The 23,280-nt window shown below is 40.1% G+C and overlaps 1 protein-coding gene across 1 annotated transcript in view; it reads left to right on the top strand.

Annotated features, from left to right (window-relative positions):
• vat1l (vesicle amine transport 1-like) overlaps nt 1-23,280 on the top strand; it is a 46,067-nt gene that overhangs the window by 5,731 nt on the left and 17,056 nt on the right. Inside the window, exons 4-7 of the mRNA XM_072660705.1 lie at nt 2,950-3,092; nt 6,732-6,835; nt 8,776-8,831; nt 9,343-9,537. Coding sequence (XP_072516806.1) covers nt 2,950-3,092; nt 6,732-6,835; nt 8,776-8,831; nt 9,343-9,537 — 498 coding nt within the window. The remainder of the gene's footprint in view (nt 1-2,949; nt 3,093-6,731; nt 6,836-8,775; nt 8,832-9,342; nt 9,538-23,280) is intronic.

Raw genomic sequence — 23,280 nt, 5'->3', positions numbered from 1 at the left:
AGGAAGCACGTGATAAGAAATCTCGGTGTAAATGACCAAGATGGGAGTGGCTACTCGACTGGCGCAGTGCCGTCACAAAAACCAATCGTATAACTCGCTTATAGTAATAATGACATTTTTGTTTGAAAATCAGCAGCTACATGTTCATAACCTGAGGTATTTGTACCAGGCAAGATAAAAGCTCAATCCTCAGGCACCACCATACTGAAGGGAAAGCATGAAAAACTCCTTTCCACAGGGTATGACGGGAAATTTACCCACATGTTAATTTGCATGGGACTGACCTATTATAACCTAAGGTTAGCTTCACAACTTGTTTTATATAAGGCAGAAGATGTGCCGTCCGTTAAATGGCTGACATGGCGAAGCCGAACAGCTCTAAAATCACTGAGAAACTCTGGTAATAATTACGTCACCCCACCTCCCTATGTACAACTAATCCTGTCCGAGTAGGGCTTTAGACAGGGTTCCTGACAAAGGTGGATGAAGGTCCACCTTTCATGAGGGTGGTTAAAGGCTTTCTCCAGTTAATCCAGTTTAAGATATGATTAAAACGTGTGTGATTGCATATGAAAGCATGACAACCAGACGTTTAAAATATTGGGGAAGAATCGATTGGCTCAAGTTGTCTAGGCAAGAATTACTACTTTGTCTAACAGGTATTCTTCAGTGGAATATTAGACCCTCAGTTTGGTTTCACAATTGTTTTCGTAGTGGCCATTGAACCAGCCATAGCCCAATAGCAGAGTCATCAAATAATACCAGGAGAGCTGGACACATCAGCAACCTTAGCTCAGAAATCAATTCACTTACAGGTCCAGAACTTTGCTACAGCGGAGCATCCTCATAAAGACATGAAGAAAAATACTTCCTGAGAGAGAGGATGGTGTCAGCTGCAGTGTTTGGCTGAGCTAGGGCACGAAGAGGAGTTATGTAAGACTAGTGTGTGGTCCCAGTTCACACTGATTACTAGCTGAAAAAGCCCTCTGTCCTAACCATTGATGAGGCCCAGAGGCCTGTCCTTAGCAAGGATACATACTCAGTCTCATAAAGCAGTCTCAGTCTAGGGTGCTTTCATACCTACTTTGTTTGGTATGGACCAATCTAGCTCCAGTCTAATTCAGTCTATGTTGTACTCAAACCTTAACCATAGTCTGCTATGGTCTGCAGGTCTTGGACCAGAGAAAAGTGCCTACTGAGAGAAGATGGAATCTGCTGGAGTGTTTGACTGAACTAGGTTTAGTGTGAAAGGCACAAAGAGGAGTTATGTAAGAGTGATGTGTGGTCCCAGTTCACACTGATTCCTAGCTGAAACAGGACTCTGCCCTAACCATTGATAATGCACTAAGACCTGCCTTTAGCTGGTATACAGCTGTTATAAAGGCATGTGATCCTGAGTTGCGAGTTGGGCAACCTAGAGTGGTTGCTCTTTTATGAGCGATCTAAAGAAATTCCATAGTTCTGTAGAGCAGAGCAAATTCCGTGGTACAATGTATGGAATTTTCTCATACGGCTCATCTGTACCTTTTAAGTCCTGTACAGCTAGGCCTGGCAGCATTGGTGTATTGGCAGGAACAAGGCAATACAATCTGTACATGTCATGACACAGGGGTTACGATTCAATAAAGCACTACAAATTGCAATACTAGGACTGAGCGGTACATTTTTGGTTGTATTTAGTGGCATATCACTGTTTTTACGGTATATCACTGTACTTTAATTAATTCATATATTAATTATTTTTTGTCAATAAAAATGAGAAACAGTAGGCCTGTATTTATAGGGTAACAGTGGCTTACTTCACTACTTATATACACGTATTTAACAACAAAAGTGTATATCAGATATTTGTACTAAATAATAAAGCTAAATTATAAATGATTTATACATATATAATTATATAATAAAATGATAAAGCTAAATAATAAAGATTTAAATATTTACAAAATATATAAATAAACCATGCTTAAAGTTCAGTTTTACCCTAGAAAGCCTTTCGTTTCTCAAATTATCGTAGTGTGTTCAGAAAATGCTTGGCACCCCGCAAGTAAGTGTGTGTAAAGAGAAAGAGAGAGAGAGAGAGAGAGATAGAGAGTGAGAGAGAGAGAGAGAGTTATGTAATTTACTGCAATTGTAGCTGCTTGTCTCAAAGACTCCGCTGACTGACGACCTCTCCTAAATATCCTGTAAGACCTCCAAGCAGGGCTTACTTGAAATGAGGTAGATGTGAATGGGTCGCTCAGGAGCATTTGTGTACTAGCCTACTGTCAATAGCAACACAATGCTAAGAGTTTGAGCTGTTTGTGATGCGTATAAATCACGCTGCTAAATTTCCTTCGTACTTCGTATTTTGATTGTAGAACGAATTTTAAACAGTGTACACAATGAACCGCCATAACGCCTAGTTGAACACAGAGTTCAACACTGCTATTTAGTGGTTGGGGTTTAAACACAACACAAAATGACCCACTAACTGCCACCAATATTTGCAAATATCTATATTTTCCCACATCCCTTGTCATAGCAAAGTTAGGAGGCAGTTAATTAAGTTCAATCTTATGTTCAGTTCATTTAATGTTAAGTTCAGGTGTATTACATGCAGCTGTTTTGGTCGTGACTGTAAATGTGGTCTCGTGTGTGTGTGTGTGTGTGGGTATTATTGATATTTGCTGGCACTCTTCTTGTTCAGTAAATGGTAGTTTATGCTAATTAAATGCTGAGTCAGCCTATCTTTGAAGAAACTGAGATTGCTGTCATGGTTCTGGTGTATTACTCACATAAACCTGTGGCCTTTGTATTATCACTTGTTTTACCACCAAGATTTCCATTCTGAAAAACAGACATTGCGGTAATGTTTCAAGCTGCTTCACTGACGCACTTCATTCCTCAGCACTGCTGTTGTCTATTTTTTTTACATCCAAGCTCTTGTCTGTTCTTTTTGTCCTCCAGGGTCAAGCTGTTGCTCAGCTGTGTTCCACCATTCCCAATGTCACCGTTTTCGGCACGGCCTCTACCTTCAAACACGAAGCCATCCGACACTCCGTCACTCATCTGTTTGACAGAAATGTGGACTATGTAGCAGAAGTTAGAAAGTAAGGACTCAACTGGTCTAGTTTCAATATGAATAGTCTTTGTGTTGCCTTCCAATAGTGGATTCGTGTTGCTCTGTCAGTGACGATATGAATTATTTATGGCTGATGATGATACCAGTTTTAAGGAGCTAAACACTCAAGATCATTTAGGCTGATACCCGATACTAACAGATTTAGTTAATCAGTGCTATACATGAGTGTTCTTATTGTCAGTTGCCAAACGTAAATTATAACAGATCAGATGATTGTCAGTTGTCTAATATCTGAAAGTGCAAATTAACTCTACTACTTTTCTTTTATCTACAAACATTTTTACAGACCTGCACCTTATAGCATTTTGTTAAAACAAGTGACTTGTCCAACAATGGCCATGTTATGGCAATTAATTATACTTTTGCTGTTCCAAACCTGGCTAGTGCACCCCCGAAAGGTTGAAAAATCACTTTTGCTGCGTCTGTAACTTTGCCTCAATTGCTAATATTATAGAATAGATAGAATAAATAGATAGACAAATAAACAGATAGATAGATAAATAGATAGATAGACAAATAAACAGATAGATAGATAGACAAATAAACATATAGATAGATGGACAAATAAACAGATAGATAGATAGACAAATAAACATATAGATAGATGGACAAATAAACAGATAGATAGATATATAGATGAACACATAGATAGATTATGATAGATAGAAGGCTTTTCCTTTTGAAAGACTTCTTGGTGCCATGGTGGTGCTTTATGTTTGACCAGTTCAGCTTCTGTTGGTGTAATAGAAGTGAGCAGATGGTAACCATCAGCTCAACCGTGTCTAGCTGGTTTAGCAAAATGGTTAACACAGCTGCCCTTAATAAGGCAGATTGGGGTTTGTTTTCCCACCTGAGCCACCATGCTACCATGCTATGCAAATAGATGCAAGAATTGGCATTTATTTGCTCCTGTGCACCCCCTGCAGCCGTGGAGTGCAGTTAACCTTTACAGCATTGTTGTGAACACAGGTCGCACCTTGAAGCCCCCTGTTATAGACAGCTGTACATGTGCATTTGTTGACAAGCTTAAGGATAGAGAAACCATGAAAGGAGCAGTTCTTGTAAGAGTTCTCGTGCTGTTCCACTAAACACACATAGTGCAGTAGCAGCGTTCCAGCCCAGAGTGGCAGTGGCAATGAGAGGGACAATTGCTAATGCATAATGTTGCTTTAAATCCTTGAACTTTTATGGATTTCTTCACACCTTGTCTGTTTGTTACAGTATAAAACAAGCCACAAATATTATTAGCACTTTATAGATTAGTCAAAGTACCGTATATATATATATATATGTGTGTGTGTGTGTGTGTGTGTGTGTATATATATATGGTTTGAGTCGTGTTGCTGTGGTTACTGTATGTACAGGAACATCGGAAACAAAAGTAGACCATTTCCATTCCTTTAGTGTTTTTTCAGAGTTCAGATGGGGCTGTGTAGGTTTTGCTCTGGGCTGGTACTGTAAGAGATGATCTGAGAGATGGCCAGCTCACGCGGCTATGGAACGAGTGGATGATGAGGATATGATAATGTGAGTCATGCTCGGAGGCCGGTGCTGGTCTGAGGAGGCAGACACGTCACCAGTTACCTTCTCTGGAGTGGTGCGGCTATGGTCCCCATGGCAACACTCCGCTTGGCTGCAAAACTAGCGGCTTAATGTAAGGAGGGAAACCAGAAGGCTCTCTCAAGCAAACACACACACACACACACACGGAGGCTAGAGGGATGGAGATGTGGAGTGGCTGGCTTGCAGTGGACTTCCCCTAGGACATTACTTAATGTGATTTCACACTGGAGGAAAAAATCATTACCGTATCGATGGATCTTCTGCTAAATAGTCTTATAGTTCTTATTAACAGAATGCACTGCGTTGTCAGTGGCTTTCAGCTTATTTTACAGTCCGACTACCTGAGCGGTTCTCCAGCAGCTCCAGTAAGATTCCACTCAGTGACGGTGCTTCTTACAATTAATATTAAAAACCTCAGAGATACAAGCTAAGCTTGGGTAGCTCCATAGTGCTGATTGATACAGCCCAAATGCAGCCCCGGTGCATATTAGTGTGCTAATAAATCGAAGTAAAATGAGTAGCAGAGGGGAGATTAATACTGCTTTCATCTCCATGGCCCCACATTCCTCTCAGGATCAGGAGAAAAGCAAAATTAAATTGCTCTCGAGTTGGTCCTTTTACAATAGCAGCTCTGGGCATCACAAGACCGCTGCGCAGGCGGTCTGAGCAGCAAACAGAACAGAAGGCATTAGGACCACTTGATCTTAATGACATGGTTCTCATTCCTTTTCGGTTCTTCTTGTTTGCGCAGCACACCATTGAAAACACACTTAGCATTAATCAAGCACCGTTTCTGAGCCTTATGTGTTGTCGCTTGACCAGTAAGTAAGGATCATGAGCAATAACCACAATGTATTCAAAGCTGTATTCCGCAGTATGAGCCCTTCATATACAGATAATATGAATACGGTAAGCAGTGTTTTTACATGTGTAAATGTGTTTGTTGTACCAGATGTTCCAAACATCTCCTCAAGGATGACCAGTATTAATTGTAGTTGTCATCGAATGACTGGTTTGGGTAGTCGGTGCTCCTCAGGTCGAACCAGCTGTGCTGGTATCAAAAAGAAAAAAAATCAAACAAACTTTAATTGTTGTTCTTGCATCTTATTATTTTTCTTACTGTATGTAGATTCATTTGCATTTATTGTAGTGTTTTCTAGTGTTTTATATATTTTTTTGTAGATTTGACAAAACAAAAGTTGTAAGTTCTACTCTGCATCTCAGTCAGTCTGTATTCCTCCTCCACTGTTTGTATACTGTTTATTCCCATCTGCTGATTAGGACTGCTGATTTTACCCTCATTACATGGCTGGAGGCCTTCCTATTCTCAGACTTCTGACATGGAGGGTTGTGGTGTTGACAGGATTTGAACTTGTGATCTCCTGTCTCTTCACAAACAGGCTGTTAGACTGTTGCACCACTTTAAGACCAGTGTATGTTTCTGCGCGGCATCTAGGCTGTGGCTTACACATAGCCTCCTTCTGCCTCGGTTTGCTTCTCCTCCGATGTCTTCTCTTTTTTTCTGTGATATTTTAGTAAACATAATCAACAGCTATTTTATTCGAACTCCAACAAAATCCACTCAGTTTCAGTGACCAGTGCTTTATTGAGATCCCAATGAAAATACCTCTGCTGAAAGTAAATTTGAGTGATATTTAGTGGCTTGTTTTATATTGTAACAAACACACACTTCTGATATGATTTATTTGAAGGATTGAATAGTTTCACATTAAGTTTTGTAGAAACTATGAAGCTGATCATTAGCGGTTGCTCACATCTGTTACTACTACTGTATATGACAGCTATGTTTATTACTGGCCATGGTTGAAAGCTGACAATCAGTTTAGCCATAACATGACTGTTAAATGAAAACATAGTATGATTCATTTTCTGTCACATTATAATCAAGTTGTATTTTCTAATATTATCTTTTATCAGAACGTTTACCTCCTTGAAATTAGTATCAGTCTCTAAATTTCAGTCAATCAGGAACTTTTAGAGACTACAGAGGACAATGGCTGACAGCATTTCTCATCTGTTGTAGGATCTCTCCAGATGGAGTTGACATTGTTCTGGACTGTCTTTGTGGTGAGAACACGGGGAAAGGCTTGGGTCTATTGAAGCCCCTGGGCGCCTACATCCTCTATGGTTGGTCGTTTTCCTCCTGTGCCTGAAGACAGCTCTTTGCAAATGTGATAGTGTGCATGACAGAAGTGCTAATGGTTTTACAACTCTAGGTAGAAGTGAAGAATTACATCCAGCATTAAAAGATGATAGAAAGCACATTGACGGTTTTTACTTCCAGGCAAATGAAAGGGTCCATTAGGCAGGGCGGACTGTGACAGAAACCTACAGAAACATAGAGTTCATGAATAAAGAAAGATGCTAACGGGTACTCTTGCATACTTGGCTAATGTTACTGAGGGCGAATTTGAATGTATGACCTCTTGGCCCTCATTTGAAATCAGCCACATTCAGCACGTAGGGACAAAATAGAGGTTAATTCATATTAAATGTGTTCATGCTTTAATAGCTTGTAATTCCTTAGTTTCTAGGCAGTATTTTTAATTGGGGAGGAATCTCTCAGGGCTGAGATAAGGTATAATTAATAAAAAGTATAATAATAATTAAGTTTAACCACATATGGCTACAAAATTAATCAGTTTGAACACATATTTCCGCACATAAATTGATTCACACATTTTTGTAGTTTCAGGTTGCGTACAAAAGGTCAGTGTGCAATTTTTTTCATCAGATCCTTGAAGAGGAAATTCACCTTATGCATTTTTAGGCACCTTAGAATGACAGATGTTAAACTTCCAAACTCCAAATACAACGACATTCCCACTCTCTTCATAGAACACATTGTCAAAAACATATTACTCATATTACACACATTGTACTCATATTACACACATGCCTCAGCTGGCATTGAGACAATTGTTCTACGTAATGACTTTGTTAACACTAGTGTTCATAAAAGTCATTTCTTCCTTGGAAACATGCTGTAATTCTTAATTCAGTGATTTCATGGGCAAGTTTAATGGCACTGGCAAGGTTATATCAAATTGATTTGAGCCTTGTTACATCAGGTAGAAAAGCTAAATCAACAAAAAGAAAACTGACAGAACTCCAGAAAGAGTGCTGGAGGTACTGTAACAAGCTTACAAACTCAGATAAACCACAAACAATAACTTGGCTATTAAATAATTTAACCCTTTCACAAGTAAGTTCTGGCTAACTGCAATGGTCCACTGTAACTTCACCACCATTTAAGGTGGAACAGAAAATTCCTGCATTTTATGGATGCGCTGTATTTTGTGGGAAGACTAATTAGTACACTTACGGGACTGTACTTGTGAAATGGTTAATAATGTTACTGAGAAACAAAGGTAAAAAAAAGGTAAAGGTGCACGTATTTGTCACTGTACACTGTACAGCGAAATGTGTCCTCCGCATTTAACCCATCTGTGGTAGTGAACACACACACACACTAGTGAACTAGGGGCAATAAGTACACACACTCCCAGAGCGGTGGGCAGCCAACTCCAGCACCCGGGAGCAGAGAGGGTAAAGGGTCTTGCTCAAGGGCCCAACAAACTTATAGGTTTATGTTTATTTAGCACTTAATGGTTCTGAAAGTTATGTTTGGATAAAACTGATGATGACCATTTAACCTAGTGTACATATAGAGGTTAATCCACCAGTTTTTTCATTAGTAATTTATTTAGCAAAACAGCTACTGGTGAAGAAAAACAGAGGTCTTAAAATTTTTAAGATCAGATGTGAGATTGGGTGAAAAAGTAAATTCTAAAACAATTTCACATGAGCTGATGAATAAATATGATAAATTTGTTTATATTTTATTGTATGTTTATTTTTGTACTCAAGTAGTTTTAGTTAAATGATGGTGTTTTGGGTTCAAACTCACCAGTTGAGCCTATACAGAGTACCTCATTTACCTTAATGGACAGGTCCTCAATATCAGCCGATATTATAGGCTAGTGTATGTATTGGTCAGTACCTAATCTTTAAAGAAAAGTTGTAAATGAAGCTAAGACTTTGTTATTGAACTTACATGCTTACAGGTTCGTCGAACATGGTGACTGGCGAGACAAAAAGTTTCTTCAGCTTTGCCAAATCTGTAAGCAATACAGTCTGTCTTCAATTACTTGTGCTGACCAACTACCTGCACCCATTTGCAAGTACAGTCCCAGAAATGGGATTTAAACATCCAGTATAGAATATGATATAAAATCAGCTTTTGTTCTACTTATTAATTACATCCATCTGCTGATTTGTCTTCCCACAACACATAGCGCATCCCTAAAATACAGCCAAAACATGGTGACACCTATAGTTATCATATAGTTGCCCCCCAGAGTGAGTTCTTTAAGCATGTGCATATTTGCAGGTCTAGAATGTGACTGGTATCAGCCTATATATATATATATATATATATATATATATATATATATATATATGCTTAAAGAACTCACTCTGGGTGGCTCATTCCAGATAACCAGAACTCACTTGCGAAAGGGTTAAGGCTATTGGTCAGTTCTCTAGGGCATTTTTCTAAATTAAACTATGCTTATTTAGTGTCTGCTGCTGCTTTAAAGTGCTTTGTAGACAGTTTGTCTCTTCATCTCCAGTGGTGGCAGGTGGAGAAGGTTAATCCCATCAAACTCTATGAAGAAAACAAAGTCATGGCTGGATTCTCGCTGCTTAACCTGCTCTTCAAACAGGGGGGCTGCAGCCAAGTGAAGAGTGCCGTACAGAAACTACTTTCCCTCTACAGTGAAAAGAAGATCAGACCTCTGGTGGATTCTCTGTGGGCCCTGGAGGAGGTAAGAACCCCCTCTTAATAAGTGATTTTTTTTTCAGTCCCACAGGTGCATAAAAACAAGCACCTAACCATGCACTCTGCCTATACACACTTTTACAAACAATATTTCAAACTGACAACTGTAAGGTGTAACAAGGCATCATATACAAAAATATATAGACACATTCATAATTTGTGTTTTGTTCAAAATTACACAAGAACATTAAATCGTCAGTCTATTCATGAAACTGATCGAATCCTAGACTTTGGTCTATAATCACCCTCTAACACAGAAAAAAAATTATATTTCACTGTAATGCTAATTCAAATAGATTTAGGCCCAATTTATCCAGCTCCAGGTTTACAGTGTGCATCATTTTATTAGTTAGTTATAAATAAATAAATACATGAATAAATCAAAATAAAACAATAACATTCTTACATCTGTGTTCCTGACAATTCCTGTTACGTATTGTATTGTTTATTTTTGTTCTGTGTAATTCTATATATAAACATGCAAACTTGAGTGCCATGGCTATTATGATGGTATCTTTAACTTTCTAGTATTATTCATGTGAGCTTTGTTTGAAGCAGTTAGACAGTAAATGGGATGTCCTCACATGTTTTTAGATGGGCATAGTAAACGGACACTGGTATCAGCCTAGAATTGCCACATGTTTCTGCTCGGAAGTTGCACCTGCACACCTGAAAAGTGGCAAAGTGGCCCTGGCCAATCCACCGCACACAATTGATACTTGCGACATGGTGGTTTTCCTTGCGAGCTGACGACTTTGTCATTCAGAGACCCACTGTCAGTCCAAGCAAGGAACTCAGACAACTGTGGCCCTGGAGCCCACCTGTTATCAGCTGAAAGGTGAGCAGTGGAGGTATTTTAGGAGGAAGCGTTTAAACTCAGCTGTTGCTCAGTGCATTAAGGAGCTGTCACCAGAAGCCCTCCTCATCCAGTGACAGGTGGGCTGTCCAGCCCTGTTCCCTCAGCCTCTTTGATAAATGCTGTTTATGTTATTTACCTCCTACGCACCCTCTAGCCAGCCAGCCCTCCATCACTCTCTATTAGGGATAACAGAGCCACACTGGCTGTGGAGCGGTAGTCCAGGACTAATTATGTTTTAAAGAACTGGCTATGTGTCATTTGTTGTTTCTTGCATTCTGGCGTTTGTCAGCTGTAAATGGGTAATGTAGCCTTGATGTCTGCACAGATTGATTGTTGAGGTTTACTTTTGTCAGAAGCGTTGCTTCTTAGGCCTATATTGTTTGTTAATCATACTCCTGAATAGAGGACACAAATAAAATGAGAAGTGTTAAATAAATCATCTCTGTAGTTATACTGACGAAAAAAACTCTGCAAGATCCCTTCTGCTGGATGTTTGTGACTATACAGGACTTTGCAGAGGTTGCAGAGGCACCTAATCATGTTTATTAAAGGCATTTATTGTGACAATAAAGCTGCTTTTACTTCTAAAAGCACAAGACCATATTAGAACAGATGCAAGTGAACAGTAGTTGAGATCTCATGAGCTAGGCTGAAGTGTAAAGCTTGGTTCCAGAGTTCTCCAGGACGCCAAGCCAGGTGTTGACTGATAACGCTAAATAATATGATGGCAGATACAGTTCTGTCCTTTTTGTGTGTGACCTGTTGAGCTGTTATTTTATGCTTAATCCTGTGCATTAGGTCATTTTTGTCTTGCATTCACGCATGCCCTCGCAGCTCTCTGCTCGCCGATCTCCCACTGCTTTATTGCATCAACTGTGAATATGTGTGAAAGTGGTGAGGATGTGAGTGTCGCGATATCAGCTGTGAACTGGAAGCACTCAGTTGAAGTCGGTGTCTGTGTTTATGCTGCATTTCAACAGACAGCTGCTGCCAACACAAGCCTCACGTTTCTTATTTTTGTTTCATTTCCGTGTGTTCGGGAGAAGGAGCCGTCAGACCTGGTGCAGCAAGGGATGACTGAATAACACAGTTGCACCTGTATATGTAAGGGTTGTGACATAGTTCCATTTCCAGTATCTGTTTCTGTTTCATGCTAAATTGTTTTTTTTTTACATGATTATTCTTTTTTTTTTTCAAAGACCCCCAGTCTGTCCTGAAGAACAGTGTGTAGTCTGTCTGGGCTATATGGACAAGCAGCTATTATGTGGTTTCTCTACACAGTTTCAAGACAGTCCGTATAGAAACTAGGCTGCCAAACAAGCCTGTTCTGAATTCATTGTTTTGGAGATGTCAGGAAAACCAGCATATTTACATATATTCACCTTCTGTCTTCGTCATTCATGTGCGTTTTTTCTTTTTGCCATTACCAAAGCGCCATTTTGGAGGTATTGTTATTGTGAATGGTTCAGTAAAAGCAATGACCTTACATTCTTTGGTAGCATTAAAAGCAATAAAACTGGAGAAGCAGAAGCAACATGAGAGGATACCATATAGAGGCAAACTCTGGTACTGTTATTTGGATAAATTATCATCTGTTAACAACATTGATCCAAACGACCTGACTGCAGACCCTGCATTGCTGCCTCTGACCTCGTACTTAGATATTACTAACAATCTTGTTTACTGTATAAGTCTGTATGCCAGTGTATGCAAGACTTTTGGAGGTTTTTTTAGTTTGAAACTGTGGAGAAACCACTTTAGGTGCTTTGAGAAACCTTGAAGAAAAGGTTTGTAGAAGAAAAAGTTTACTTGATGGTTCCTCAAAGCACCTTAAGAGGCTACTCCACAGTTGCAAACTGAAGAACCTCCAAATGTTCTTCAAGGATCTTACACTTTTAACAGTGATAACAGTCCTAACAGCAAACACACAACATAAATGTGATAGACATTTTATTTATTTTTTTATAAGAATATATTTATATAACACTCCCTGTGTAAAAAGTGATTGTCCCTTCCTTTTAATAGCTGGTTACACCCCCCTTAACAAGAAGAATGACTGCAACCAAACGCTTTCTGTAGTTGTCTCACAACACTGGTGGAATTTTGGCCCACTGCTTCATGCTGAACTGCTTCAACTGTGCATAAACTGTGTGTTTTAGGTTTTGGCATAACAATTGAATAGGGTTCAGTTGACACCTTAGGGTGTCTTTTAGAGAAGCCTCTTAAAGAAGACGTTACAGGTCTGTGACAGCCAGAAATCTTGCTTGTTTGTAGGTGACCAAATACTTATTTTCCACCATTATTTGCAAATAAATTCTTTAAAAATCAGACAATGTGATTTTCAGAATTTATTTTCTCATTTTGTCTCTCATGAGGTCTACCTATGATGTCAATTACAGGCCTCTCTCATTTTTGTAAGTGGGAGAACTTGCACAATTGGTGACTGACTAAATACTTTTTTCCCCACTGTATATATATATATATATATATATAGAGAGAGAGAGAGAGAGATAGACAATGAGAAACAAGAGTAGAAACAAGGAGGAGCACCGGGCTATTGATGACAGTGTTGTGGGTTCGATACTGCCATCGTTAGGCCCTTGAACAAGGCCCCTTACCCTCTCTGCACCCAGGGCGCCGCAGAGATGCCCACCACCTGTTCTTCAGTGAGCTCACAGGACCACCACAGAGCAGCTATTATGTGTATGGTGGGTCAATCCCAGCACTGCAGTGACATTGACCCGGTGGTGGTGTGTTAGTAGTGTGTTGCATGTAGTTAAAGGGGTCAGATATGTTGTATTATGGTAGATGTTGGAAAAAGCCTTGAGAGATTAGTGGTCTGCTGTTCTGTAGTAACAACAATTAAATCTACATCACAGTCCAATATGGTTCAGCTGAGCAAAATCTGTCACAAGCACAGCTCTGTTATTGGCTTTATTGACATAAAGGCTTTTACAGTGTTGACACAGTTCTGTGAGTCAGCAAATGCCCAATAGTGCCTGAAACACTCACTGGGCATCTTTTATGCTTAGATGAGAAGGAGTGTTTGCCCATCGATAAGAAACTGTTGGATGATGTGTTTGAATTTAACCATAGGAAGCAAAATGTCCCCCTGAGATTTAAGCGTTTGAACATGCTACCGAGCCAAGACTCGTCCATACATCCTGTGTTGTAACTGTGTTGATATTTGTGATGAAAGCACAGCTTTTCCACACTGAAATTGCATTACTCTGCTGACACGTTGACAACAATTCACAGGCAAGTCTGTTTTCCAAGTCGCTGTCCATCTTTGCAACACCGCCGTGCAGTACATTCCTGTCTCACAAGACCAGACTCCCATCACTATGAATGAGGAGAGATCAAAATACTGGAAACTGAAGGTCAGATTAACATATATATCAAAATCAGACTTTAAATCACTGATAAAATCTGACAGAACCCTCAAGAATAGTTATTAGCGTTTGGCTCAATAATGCACAAAAAAATGATTTTTTTCCGACTTGTTCTGGCTACTGATCTCCACATCAAGGGGGGCTTTCCACACTAGCAAGTCGACCCTCCTTCACTAGCGGTGTAACCAGCAAGCTGATTGGCTTTTTTTGTTAAGGGGCTGGATTTAGGTGCCATGTTGAGCCTTCCCATATGTATTTCAACCAGTAAATGGTGTCATTTGTAACGTCTCTGGCAGAACTTGTTACCATTGCACAGCAAAAAAACTTGTGGAACTACTTTTTGGTAGAATGACTTGTCTGTATTAAAGCATGATTAGCATGAAATTCATACATTTTGATTTATTTTGTAAAAAATTAAAAGCACTATAAAAACTCAGGCCCAAAAACTGCATGGCTGAAACCTGAAGTCATGTTTGATAGGTCCGTTGGGTGGTCTTTCATTATTCCTGTATAATTTAAGAATTGTAAGAACAGTCAAAACATCTCACTTACACTTTCACTTACTTTTTTTAACCTGCACCGTGGATATTTGCTCATTGTCAAGAAAAAACATGAACAGTACCACTGTCTGCTTGCTTTAGATTAGTTAGATTGTGTTTGTATATAAGTATGTCTTAGATAACGATCAGATCACATCCTTAGTAATCTGTTCAGACGTTTTCAGCTTGTTAGAAAGATCTGCTGAGCATGCTTAGAAGACACAGCATGTGTGGGCTATATAATAACCTTACCGTTACAACACTTTCCCCAGTCTCACTGTTACCAGAAAGCAGAGGGAGGAAGAAGTCTTACTTGTAAGAATGAGAGTGAAGAAGGAAGAAAAGGAAAGGGAAATAAATAAGTGGCCTGAGGTGCCAGCAAGACTGCAGACAGCAATGTCCTCAGCGGTTGAGGCTGCAATTTCATTACCTGTGTGCAGTCCAGCTGCTCTCGCTCGCTCTTCTCCTTGTGGCATTAGATGAAGATGTCTATCTGGATGCTAAATGGAACATTAGCCTGGCCCTAAACCTTTATCTCAACATTCAGTAGTAGTTCAGTGTTTTGCGACAGTGTTAAGCAATGGTTCCTGACAGAGCTTTTGACGGAATACCCAGCGTTTACAGATTTAACCTTTTTTATCGTACAGTTCGTTACTACAGTCACATATTTTAGCGCACTTTCCTGTACTTGGTAAAAGAATGAAAAAATGGACTCAAAACATGCTTAGGGCAGATGCCAATGGGTGGATGCTGAAGCAAAGGGTTTATGTTGAGCAGTTAACAGAGTTTTTGTAAAGGAAACATGCTGAAATTACTGTCCGTAGTAATTGACCATATGCTGAATACATATACAGAAGATTAGGTGTCAAAATGCTGAAGTACTCCTTGAAGGGAACTCCACAGTGATTTATCTCTTGGAATTACACATTTGCAGACTTTCTCTGAGGTTTTGGGCTTGCCTGCATTTCCACGTCTTGCAGGCCGTCGCAGGTTGTTCGTAAGAAAACCTTCATCAAATGCACCTGTTGTTCAGACAGTGTTGAGGTAACACAAAATGAATGAATTCATGTTGGTTTTGATTGTCTGTTACCAAAGTCAAGCAAGACCCCTGTAACTCTATGAATAGGATTTAAAGCAGGATTGGTAGAGAATTGGTGCTTCTTGTTCCTGGACTTCTAAAACAACTGGGACCTCTAAACAACTAGCTTTACAGTCCACCTCCGGACGAGCTGAAAGATACAGAACTGGTACTGAAAGTGAAAGAAGCATGTTGACTAATGCAATAGAGTAACATAGCAAGATTTGGCACAAATATTACTCGGGTTACGCAGCGTTACGCAGTGTTCTCACAAACGTTACGCTGCCCGCTTCTTCAGGGTTACATAGTGCAGTTAGCGCTTAGCACTATTACAAGAGAGTGGATCATCACAATGATTTTGAAGCTGTAAAAATTCTACATAATGTTGCTTTAACTACAGTGTCATATTTGACATATTTTATTTAACTGGCCTTATGTTTATAAATGCATCCAGTTATTAAATTAATTTATCTAAGTACTGCACAGCCTGAGCCATATTTGTGTAATATTACTCCATGTCAGTCCACATGCTTCTTTTACGGTTCGGTTTCCTTAAGCTTGTCGGCCAATGCATGTATACAGCTGTCTACGAGGCTGAGCTCATAGCGCGCTTCGTATGTATAGCAAAGATGTAAAAGTAAACGATACTCTGCAACTGTAGGCGTAGCCCAGGAGCAAAAAATACCAGTTCTGGCATGATGGTGCTAGAGAAGTTTAAATAATCAAATTATTGAAGAAAAAGGATATAAACATTTAATAAAAAGACACTTAAAAAGGTTTACTATTCAAAATTCATATTGGTTTATTTATCATAGAACATTCACATAATGCAGTTGGCAGCTTTTTAGCATTTTCAGATGGTTTAAAGAAATAAAAATACATTACAGGGTTATACAGTTGTGATGTGACAGCAGCATTACATAGAAAAATTTCTGTAGTATATGTTTGCACTGATTCCTGTGGCACACGGAGGGTCCTGTTTCTCATTAGTCTGTAGTTGATCCTGTCAGGCCCCTGATGTGTAATTCCACGTCAGTGACTGCTACGTGGCTGTGTGTGCAGCAGCCCCAGCAGTTGCCATGCTAACCCAAGAGCAGCTCTGACGCTGTGTCTGGTGACCTGGTAGGACAGTCACTCTTAGTCAGACATCCAGAGATTAGATCAGTTCTGATTCAGAGACTGTGAGAGCGAGAAGCTTCTGCAAATCTGTGAACGGGAGAAAAGCACCAGTTTGTTCTTAAGCTAATTGGTTTGCACCTGGGCAGAATGGATAATTAACCTGACACAGGCACAGGGCATACAAATGATATAAAATTATATATACACACATATATATAATTCACATGTGTATAAGTATATACGTTATATTCGGACACCCCTTCTATTGAATGCATTAATGCACTTAATTTGCAAGCATTGCTGACACAGATCTGCAAATTCACACAGGCAGCTTGTGTAGTCCTTGTAAAGAGAGCCTCTCCCCCTCAGCATTGAGCTGGAGCAATAGAACTGGGTGGGGGGGTGATGATCATCCAACATCCTGACTACACTTACACTCTTGCTTTGCAATTCTCTCATATATATATATATATATATATATATATATATATATATATATATATATATATATATATGCTGAATGTATGGACAAAAGTATTCAGACACCTGCTTATTCATTGTTCATTGTTATATATATGTTTCCTTATAAAATATATATCATATAATGCAGAGCAAATTTAGATGTTCACAAAGTTTAAACTCCTCGTTTCTTTCAGATGTAATGATGTCCTTTTTTATTTATTTTTTACATTTTTATTCGATTTTCACACATTTCGTCCCCAATTTGCACTGCCTATTACTTAACCTGCACGTAATCTCCCCCCACATCGCACACAATGCCCTCAACACCCTCAACACCAGTGAGGGCGGACTAGCACATGTCCCCCTCTGTGCGCAGTTGCTCATTTTTCGAACTGCCGCTGATGCAAGATCAACCCATGCACCTGGAGGGAAGCGCCACATACCCTCAGCTGCCAATGGCGTCCTCCGATCACAGTGACAGCGCCTTAGTCCGCTGGACCACCCGGGGCCAATTATGTCCTTTTTAAATAATACTGTAGCTGCCATGTGATGTGTGTTTTGTGTACATAATCTTCTTCCCCGTTTCCCTTCCTTTTTGCTGGTGTGTAGTCAACTTTGCACCTCTAAATGAACGCTGCCCAACTTGGCCACAGCTTCGCTTGCCCATTTAATTCCTCCCCACCTGGTAAACCTGGCAAAGGCACGACATCAACATAACCCCATGGTGTGAAGCATTAGCAAATATGGTACCGTCTAGTGTTTTGCCACGAGGTGCATTAGTGACATTGTTGTTGTATGGCTGAGCATTGGCTGAATTGTGGCTTTTGTATTTCAAGGACTCCCTTCCACGCAGTCTGGTTGAAGCTGTCAGCGCTGCAGGAGTAATTTGGTTTTGTTGTGGGTCTTTCTTTTTTCCTTCAATAAGCAGTAGCCCCTGAGGCATCATCATGGCAGTCGTGATGACAGTTGATGCTGCGGACATCTTCATTTCGATTTGTTTTTCACTGACGTCTTCTCACTCCACAGCTCTATTAGATATGACATCGCCGCCATTATCTACAATTCATAAAATTGAGTTATGTCAGAATTGCGTTTCCCTTTAATCTCATTCCACTATTCCAGATTCTGGAAACAAAGCTGTTACAGGTCAAACGGGCAAGTAACCACTGAGATCTTTCTAATAAATACAGTGTGTAACCATGGTGATGTTGCTATGCTGTTTTTTTGTGTCTGTAAAACGGTAGGTTTTTATGCGAGAGGAGAAAGAGAGAGGGGGGGGGGGGCGTGAAGTGTGGAATTTAAGAAGATTATGTATCACTTTATAAAGTCTCAAAGCAAATTTCTTGGATAGATGATGTGTGGGATTATATGTTTAGGCATTTGTTGATTATCCTTTTGTTGTTTATCCTTTATCCGTCTGTATAGCAACATTCTTGTCTTCGTGTTAAAGGTGCCCTAAAATGGAAAACTGCAAGTAGACTATATGTCAGGCGTGGGCTAGAGGAGTATAAAGCCCCCAGCACTGAGAGCTGTGGAGCAGTGCAACTGTGTTCTCTGGAATGATGGTTAGTGCTCCATCTAGTACTTTTGGGATAAGTTGCAGCGTTGTGAATAAAGTAGGGTGGGGGGCTGGGGTGATGATCATCCAACAATCCTTACAGCAATGTTCCTAAATTTATAAGAAAGCCTTCCCTGGACGGCAGAGACAGTTACTCCAACAAAAGCAGGATAAACTCTTTTTTTAAATACCCTTGATTTAAGGAGAAGCAATGAATGAGCAAGTGTCCCAATACTTTTGTCCATATAGTGTACCTTGGCATAGTTGAATGATGAGAAATCGCTACATGGAACTAACATGCAGTGAACCAAATACTGTTGTGTCCTCTTTCAAGATATATAAAAAAAAGCCAATTCCCAAACCCCCAATCTGTTATGCAACAGCCTTTTCCGTTGTATTTAGACCCCTACCCCGCCCTGAAATTCCATACATCGAACCCACTACTGACATTTCTCTAAGTGCAACGGCTACTTTGGGAGAACATGGGAGGAAGGCTAAAGAGGCTGGAAGCTTGCATTAACCAACTGTGTGAAGCACTGACACTAACAAACCCCACTACTACTCTCTTGGGCCAGCTAACTGTACACCGTCCCAGTGAGACAGTAAGAGGACTCACAGAGGACAGTCGCACTATTCAGTAGTAGCCATTGCAGGCTTGTAAAACCACAGCTGAGCATTTTTCACTCCAGTCACATAATTAATATGTAGACCTCAAACTTAGCGCCTTTTACAGCACCTTTACAGGGATTTATTCTTGCAAAGCAGAATTTCCTTTACTTCTAATTATTCTTATTTTGAATGCTGCTCGCATTTTTGTAATTATACTGTGTAAAGAGATTTCCACATGACAGAAGGACGATTCCCCTGTTAATTTTTAATACGAGGTGGACGCACAGGGAAAACGGCACAGGCGTAACAGCAGGTGGTTAAAAAAAAGCCAGAGAAACCATTGTGCCCTCCTGCCTGCATGCTTCCGAGTTGAAAAATGTTCACCTTTGTGGGCGTGATGCAACGATCACACAGCTGTCCGTCTATGAAATTGCATTTTTTGCTAAAGGGAAAATGACAAAGTGCCTCATTCTTGAGTTGCTGGCCCTCTGCTTTAGACTTTAGATGTATTATCATTCCAATGGTTTTTTTTGCAATTCCTATTTTAGCAGTCACCATGGTTACCATGCAAGAGACCCAAGCATTTCCCTCCTTCTTTAGCTGTGAAACCCTGTGCCTAGTTCTGACCTTTTATATGGGAAATGGAGAGGGATGCCGCAACTGTGACCACAATTATATATCGCCACCCATTCAGCCTGCAATGGCTACGTTCACCCATCCATGTTGATTCTACTGTCTGTTGGAGAGTTATTGGAGTGGAAGATGATGAGGGAAGCGTTAAGCATTGTGCTGCTCCTGGCTGTCGGGAAGCGCATCACTTATCATGCTAAAACCTTGTATGTTCTTTAAATTGCAACAAAAAAGCGGTAAGACAAATGGACCAATAGTAATGCTCCAAACTAACTTTGAATAAAATCTTTTTACATTGATTTCCATTTAAGAATTTATTTTTCCTTCTCCCATTAAGTTAACTTAATATAATATAACCCCAGCCATCACGCTCATGTGGCGCTCACATGGATGACATGTGGGCTAGGTGGGTTCCAGGTGAGCATGGGCTCTGAGTGGGTTTGTACATTTGTTGTTACTGGGATCTAGTTGGACTTTCTAAATTGGCCCCGCAGTTTACAGTGTACGTAGTTATGCAGTGTACAACCTAGATGGGGTCCATGTTTAATCCATCTTGGTCTCATCACTGACCCTGGTGGGCACCCATATATGTGACCAACGTGGAACCCATGGACAAAACTTTCTGGTTATCATGTTATCTGGAAAGGTTCACATGTAACAGCCACCAAATGCATTATTGTAAAATAAGATAAGATTTTAGGGGATGTAGAAGAGCTGGGAGTGGGTATGGTAAATGAATTTGCCTGTTTGTGGGACATAACTTAAGTAAATAAATGTAAAAAAAAAGAAAAGAAAAATGCCTAATATGTTTCATTTACATTTCTCCGTTACTGCAGTCTAATTAATAGTGAGAAACACATCCATTACAAAGGTTCAGGGCTGAACTCCACCTCACAGATAGGTCATTTGCTGTTCATGGCTGGGAGTCTGCAAGCAGGCAATTAATTGTGCTCTCGTTGTGAAGGAGGTTTGGTAGGGTTCCTGATTGGGTGCGCCTGTGTCAGGCAATTAGAGCTCTCCTGTAATTGTACGTTCATTTATAGCATACAATATTGTACATAAACCCAAACACTCCAGCATTCAAGTCACAGCCACTGCTTCAGTCAATTTTCTTAGCAGTCTCTAATTACAGTGTGCTGTAAGCTCTCAACAGTCAACAGTCCATTTTTCAGGGACACTGGCTTTGTCCCCTGACTAAAAGCTGGGTAAAAGCATGCCAAGCTCAGTGAAAACCTCCTTTTGTTGCTTTGGGACAGTGGCCTCGAAGGAGCACATCCAGTGTTTTCACCATAAATAGATTAAAGGTATGTTGTAGTTCTGAGTCTTGGGGACCTCTGCACACTTCAGTGTTTTTCAGCTTTCTCTCTGAGGCATTGTTTTACTCATGCACTTCTGTGGTGATCTCACACAATAAGGACAGGTCATTGAGTTCAACCTCAGCTCTTTTTGTCTGGCGCTGAGAAAGTGCACTACCGCCAGCCTGGCGTTCACAAGGGGTATTATCAGGACAATATTGTTTATTGTGATAATTCTGCAGCTTGCACACGTTTATCTAAATTCATATTATCACCCAAGCCTATAGAGGCTACATTGTGTACATTATGCAGCATGTTTACCTTACAATAACAGATAAATAAAATCATTCTGATGCTCCCCTGATAATAATAATAAGAAAAGTGCCTCTGCAGATGCTACTCCAGTTTCATCGTGTAACTTTGAGGAAACAGGCTGGTCAACACTCAAGAAAACTGTGAAACTCTTTTAGTCATATTTGTAAAATGTGAAATCTTGTATTTTCACTCTACCCTGACAGTCCACTTGCTTCCTTCACTTCAGATATCAGTTCTGTGTCTCTCAGCTTGTCCAGAAATGCTTGTAAAAAGCATGCCCTTTTGTAGTGGTGGCTGTAAGCGCAAATGACATTTCCAGACTGTAGGGGGAGCCCTAGAGCATGGAATACTAATTCTAGCATGATGCTGCTTCAAGACAGAACCAGCCATAAAAAACTTACTGATTTCCACTATTTAATCATTTCATTGGCCGCTTTTCCACCGCAGGGCCGAACAAATATAAGTAGGGATGTCAACCATTAATGTGGATGTTCCTAACGGACACAGTTCGGCATGAAGCGCTTACAAACCAGGCTGAGCCTGGTTTTCTCAGCACGGTTAGCTAAGGTAAACACCTAAAAGGGTTTAAAAGTTGATGATTAATAGCTGTACTGGGCTATGTTCATGATGTTCTGACAGTATAACGTCTTTTTTGTCAGGACTGTAGCATAATACGCTAACTGCATGCCGTAGACATCACACACCTGGCTCACACCTCATTGAAGACAGACTTGTTTAGGTGGATTTCATTAGAAGCCAGAGCCTGAGAGAGCACAATTGGCATTGCTCTCTCAGGGATGGGTTTTATTGCACTTCCTCCCCACATCTTCCAAATTGGGTGGTGAATGAGGTAAAATTAGAAATTCATTCATAAAAAAAGATTAGCCTGTGAGACCAAACTTATAGATGAATAAATGTATGTATTTGCATGACAGTGTGGTTTATTGTTAATGGGTGCATACAAATGAAAAGTTTACTGGGCAGACATGATGCTTTTTTCTTTGGTCATGGTAAATCTGGTTGTGCATTTTTTGATTAGATCGGATTATTTTTTTCCAATGTTCATTCTCATTAATATCATTTTCTGCTGATATCGTCTCAATGCGTATACGTATCTTTACAAATTTCTAGTTGTAAAGGTATTGTGCATCTGCATTGTGTGATTGACAAGCTTCAAAACAGCAGCATATTGTACAGAATGGAAGCTTGCTATATCTGAAAATGGCGATCTGATTCTGCTGTTATTTCTGTGATCGCTGTGCTCTGATACAGGCTTTGAACGTAACTCACCCAGTCATTAAATATTAGCTCCCTCAGAGCTTTGCATATTACAGAATTTACTGTCCGTAATGAAATCATGCAAAGGAAATGAAGCTATTTGCTCTTCGCTGTTATCCCAAAGACCGAGCAGCTCATTGAAAACTCACATCAGTGCACGTTGCCAAGAAATGTCGGAGGATGTATCAGGCCCTGTGATGTGTCTCACAAGAAGCTAATGATCCTCACAAGCTGTCGGAAAAGCCTGGCGCAAGCCGTTACATCGCACCAGGGAGCACGTTAATGCAGGGTCTCCCAGTTTGGTGTCGGAAATAGAATATTTGGAAGCAGTTTCTTTGGTTACCAAACGTGCGTCCAAAGGCCAGCCATTTAGCTCTAACGACGTGTTCATTTTTCTTAATGTGCTTTTGCAGAAGTCATGCTGGCTGTATAATGTGTTTCATGGAGGGGATATACCTTTTCTTTTAAAAATGAAATATTACATACTTCACCTTTTTATGCTGCGGATTTAAAGGAATACTGCTGTGTATGTCATCCTAATCTCTGTCTGACACATATGGCTGAATACCACAGACACAGTCATTTCAGTGCATTT

This window comes from Salminus brasiliensis, chromosome 17 (assembly GCF_030463535.1).
Source record: "Salminus brasiliensis chromosome 17, fSalBra1.hap2, whole genome shotgun sequence".
Lineage (NCBI taxonomy): Eukaryota > Metazoa > Chordata > Actinopteri > Characiformes > Bryconidae > Salminus > Salminus brasiliensis.
This window is presented reverse-complemented; position numbering and strand designations above follow the sequence as displayed.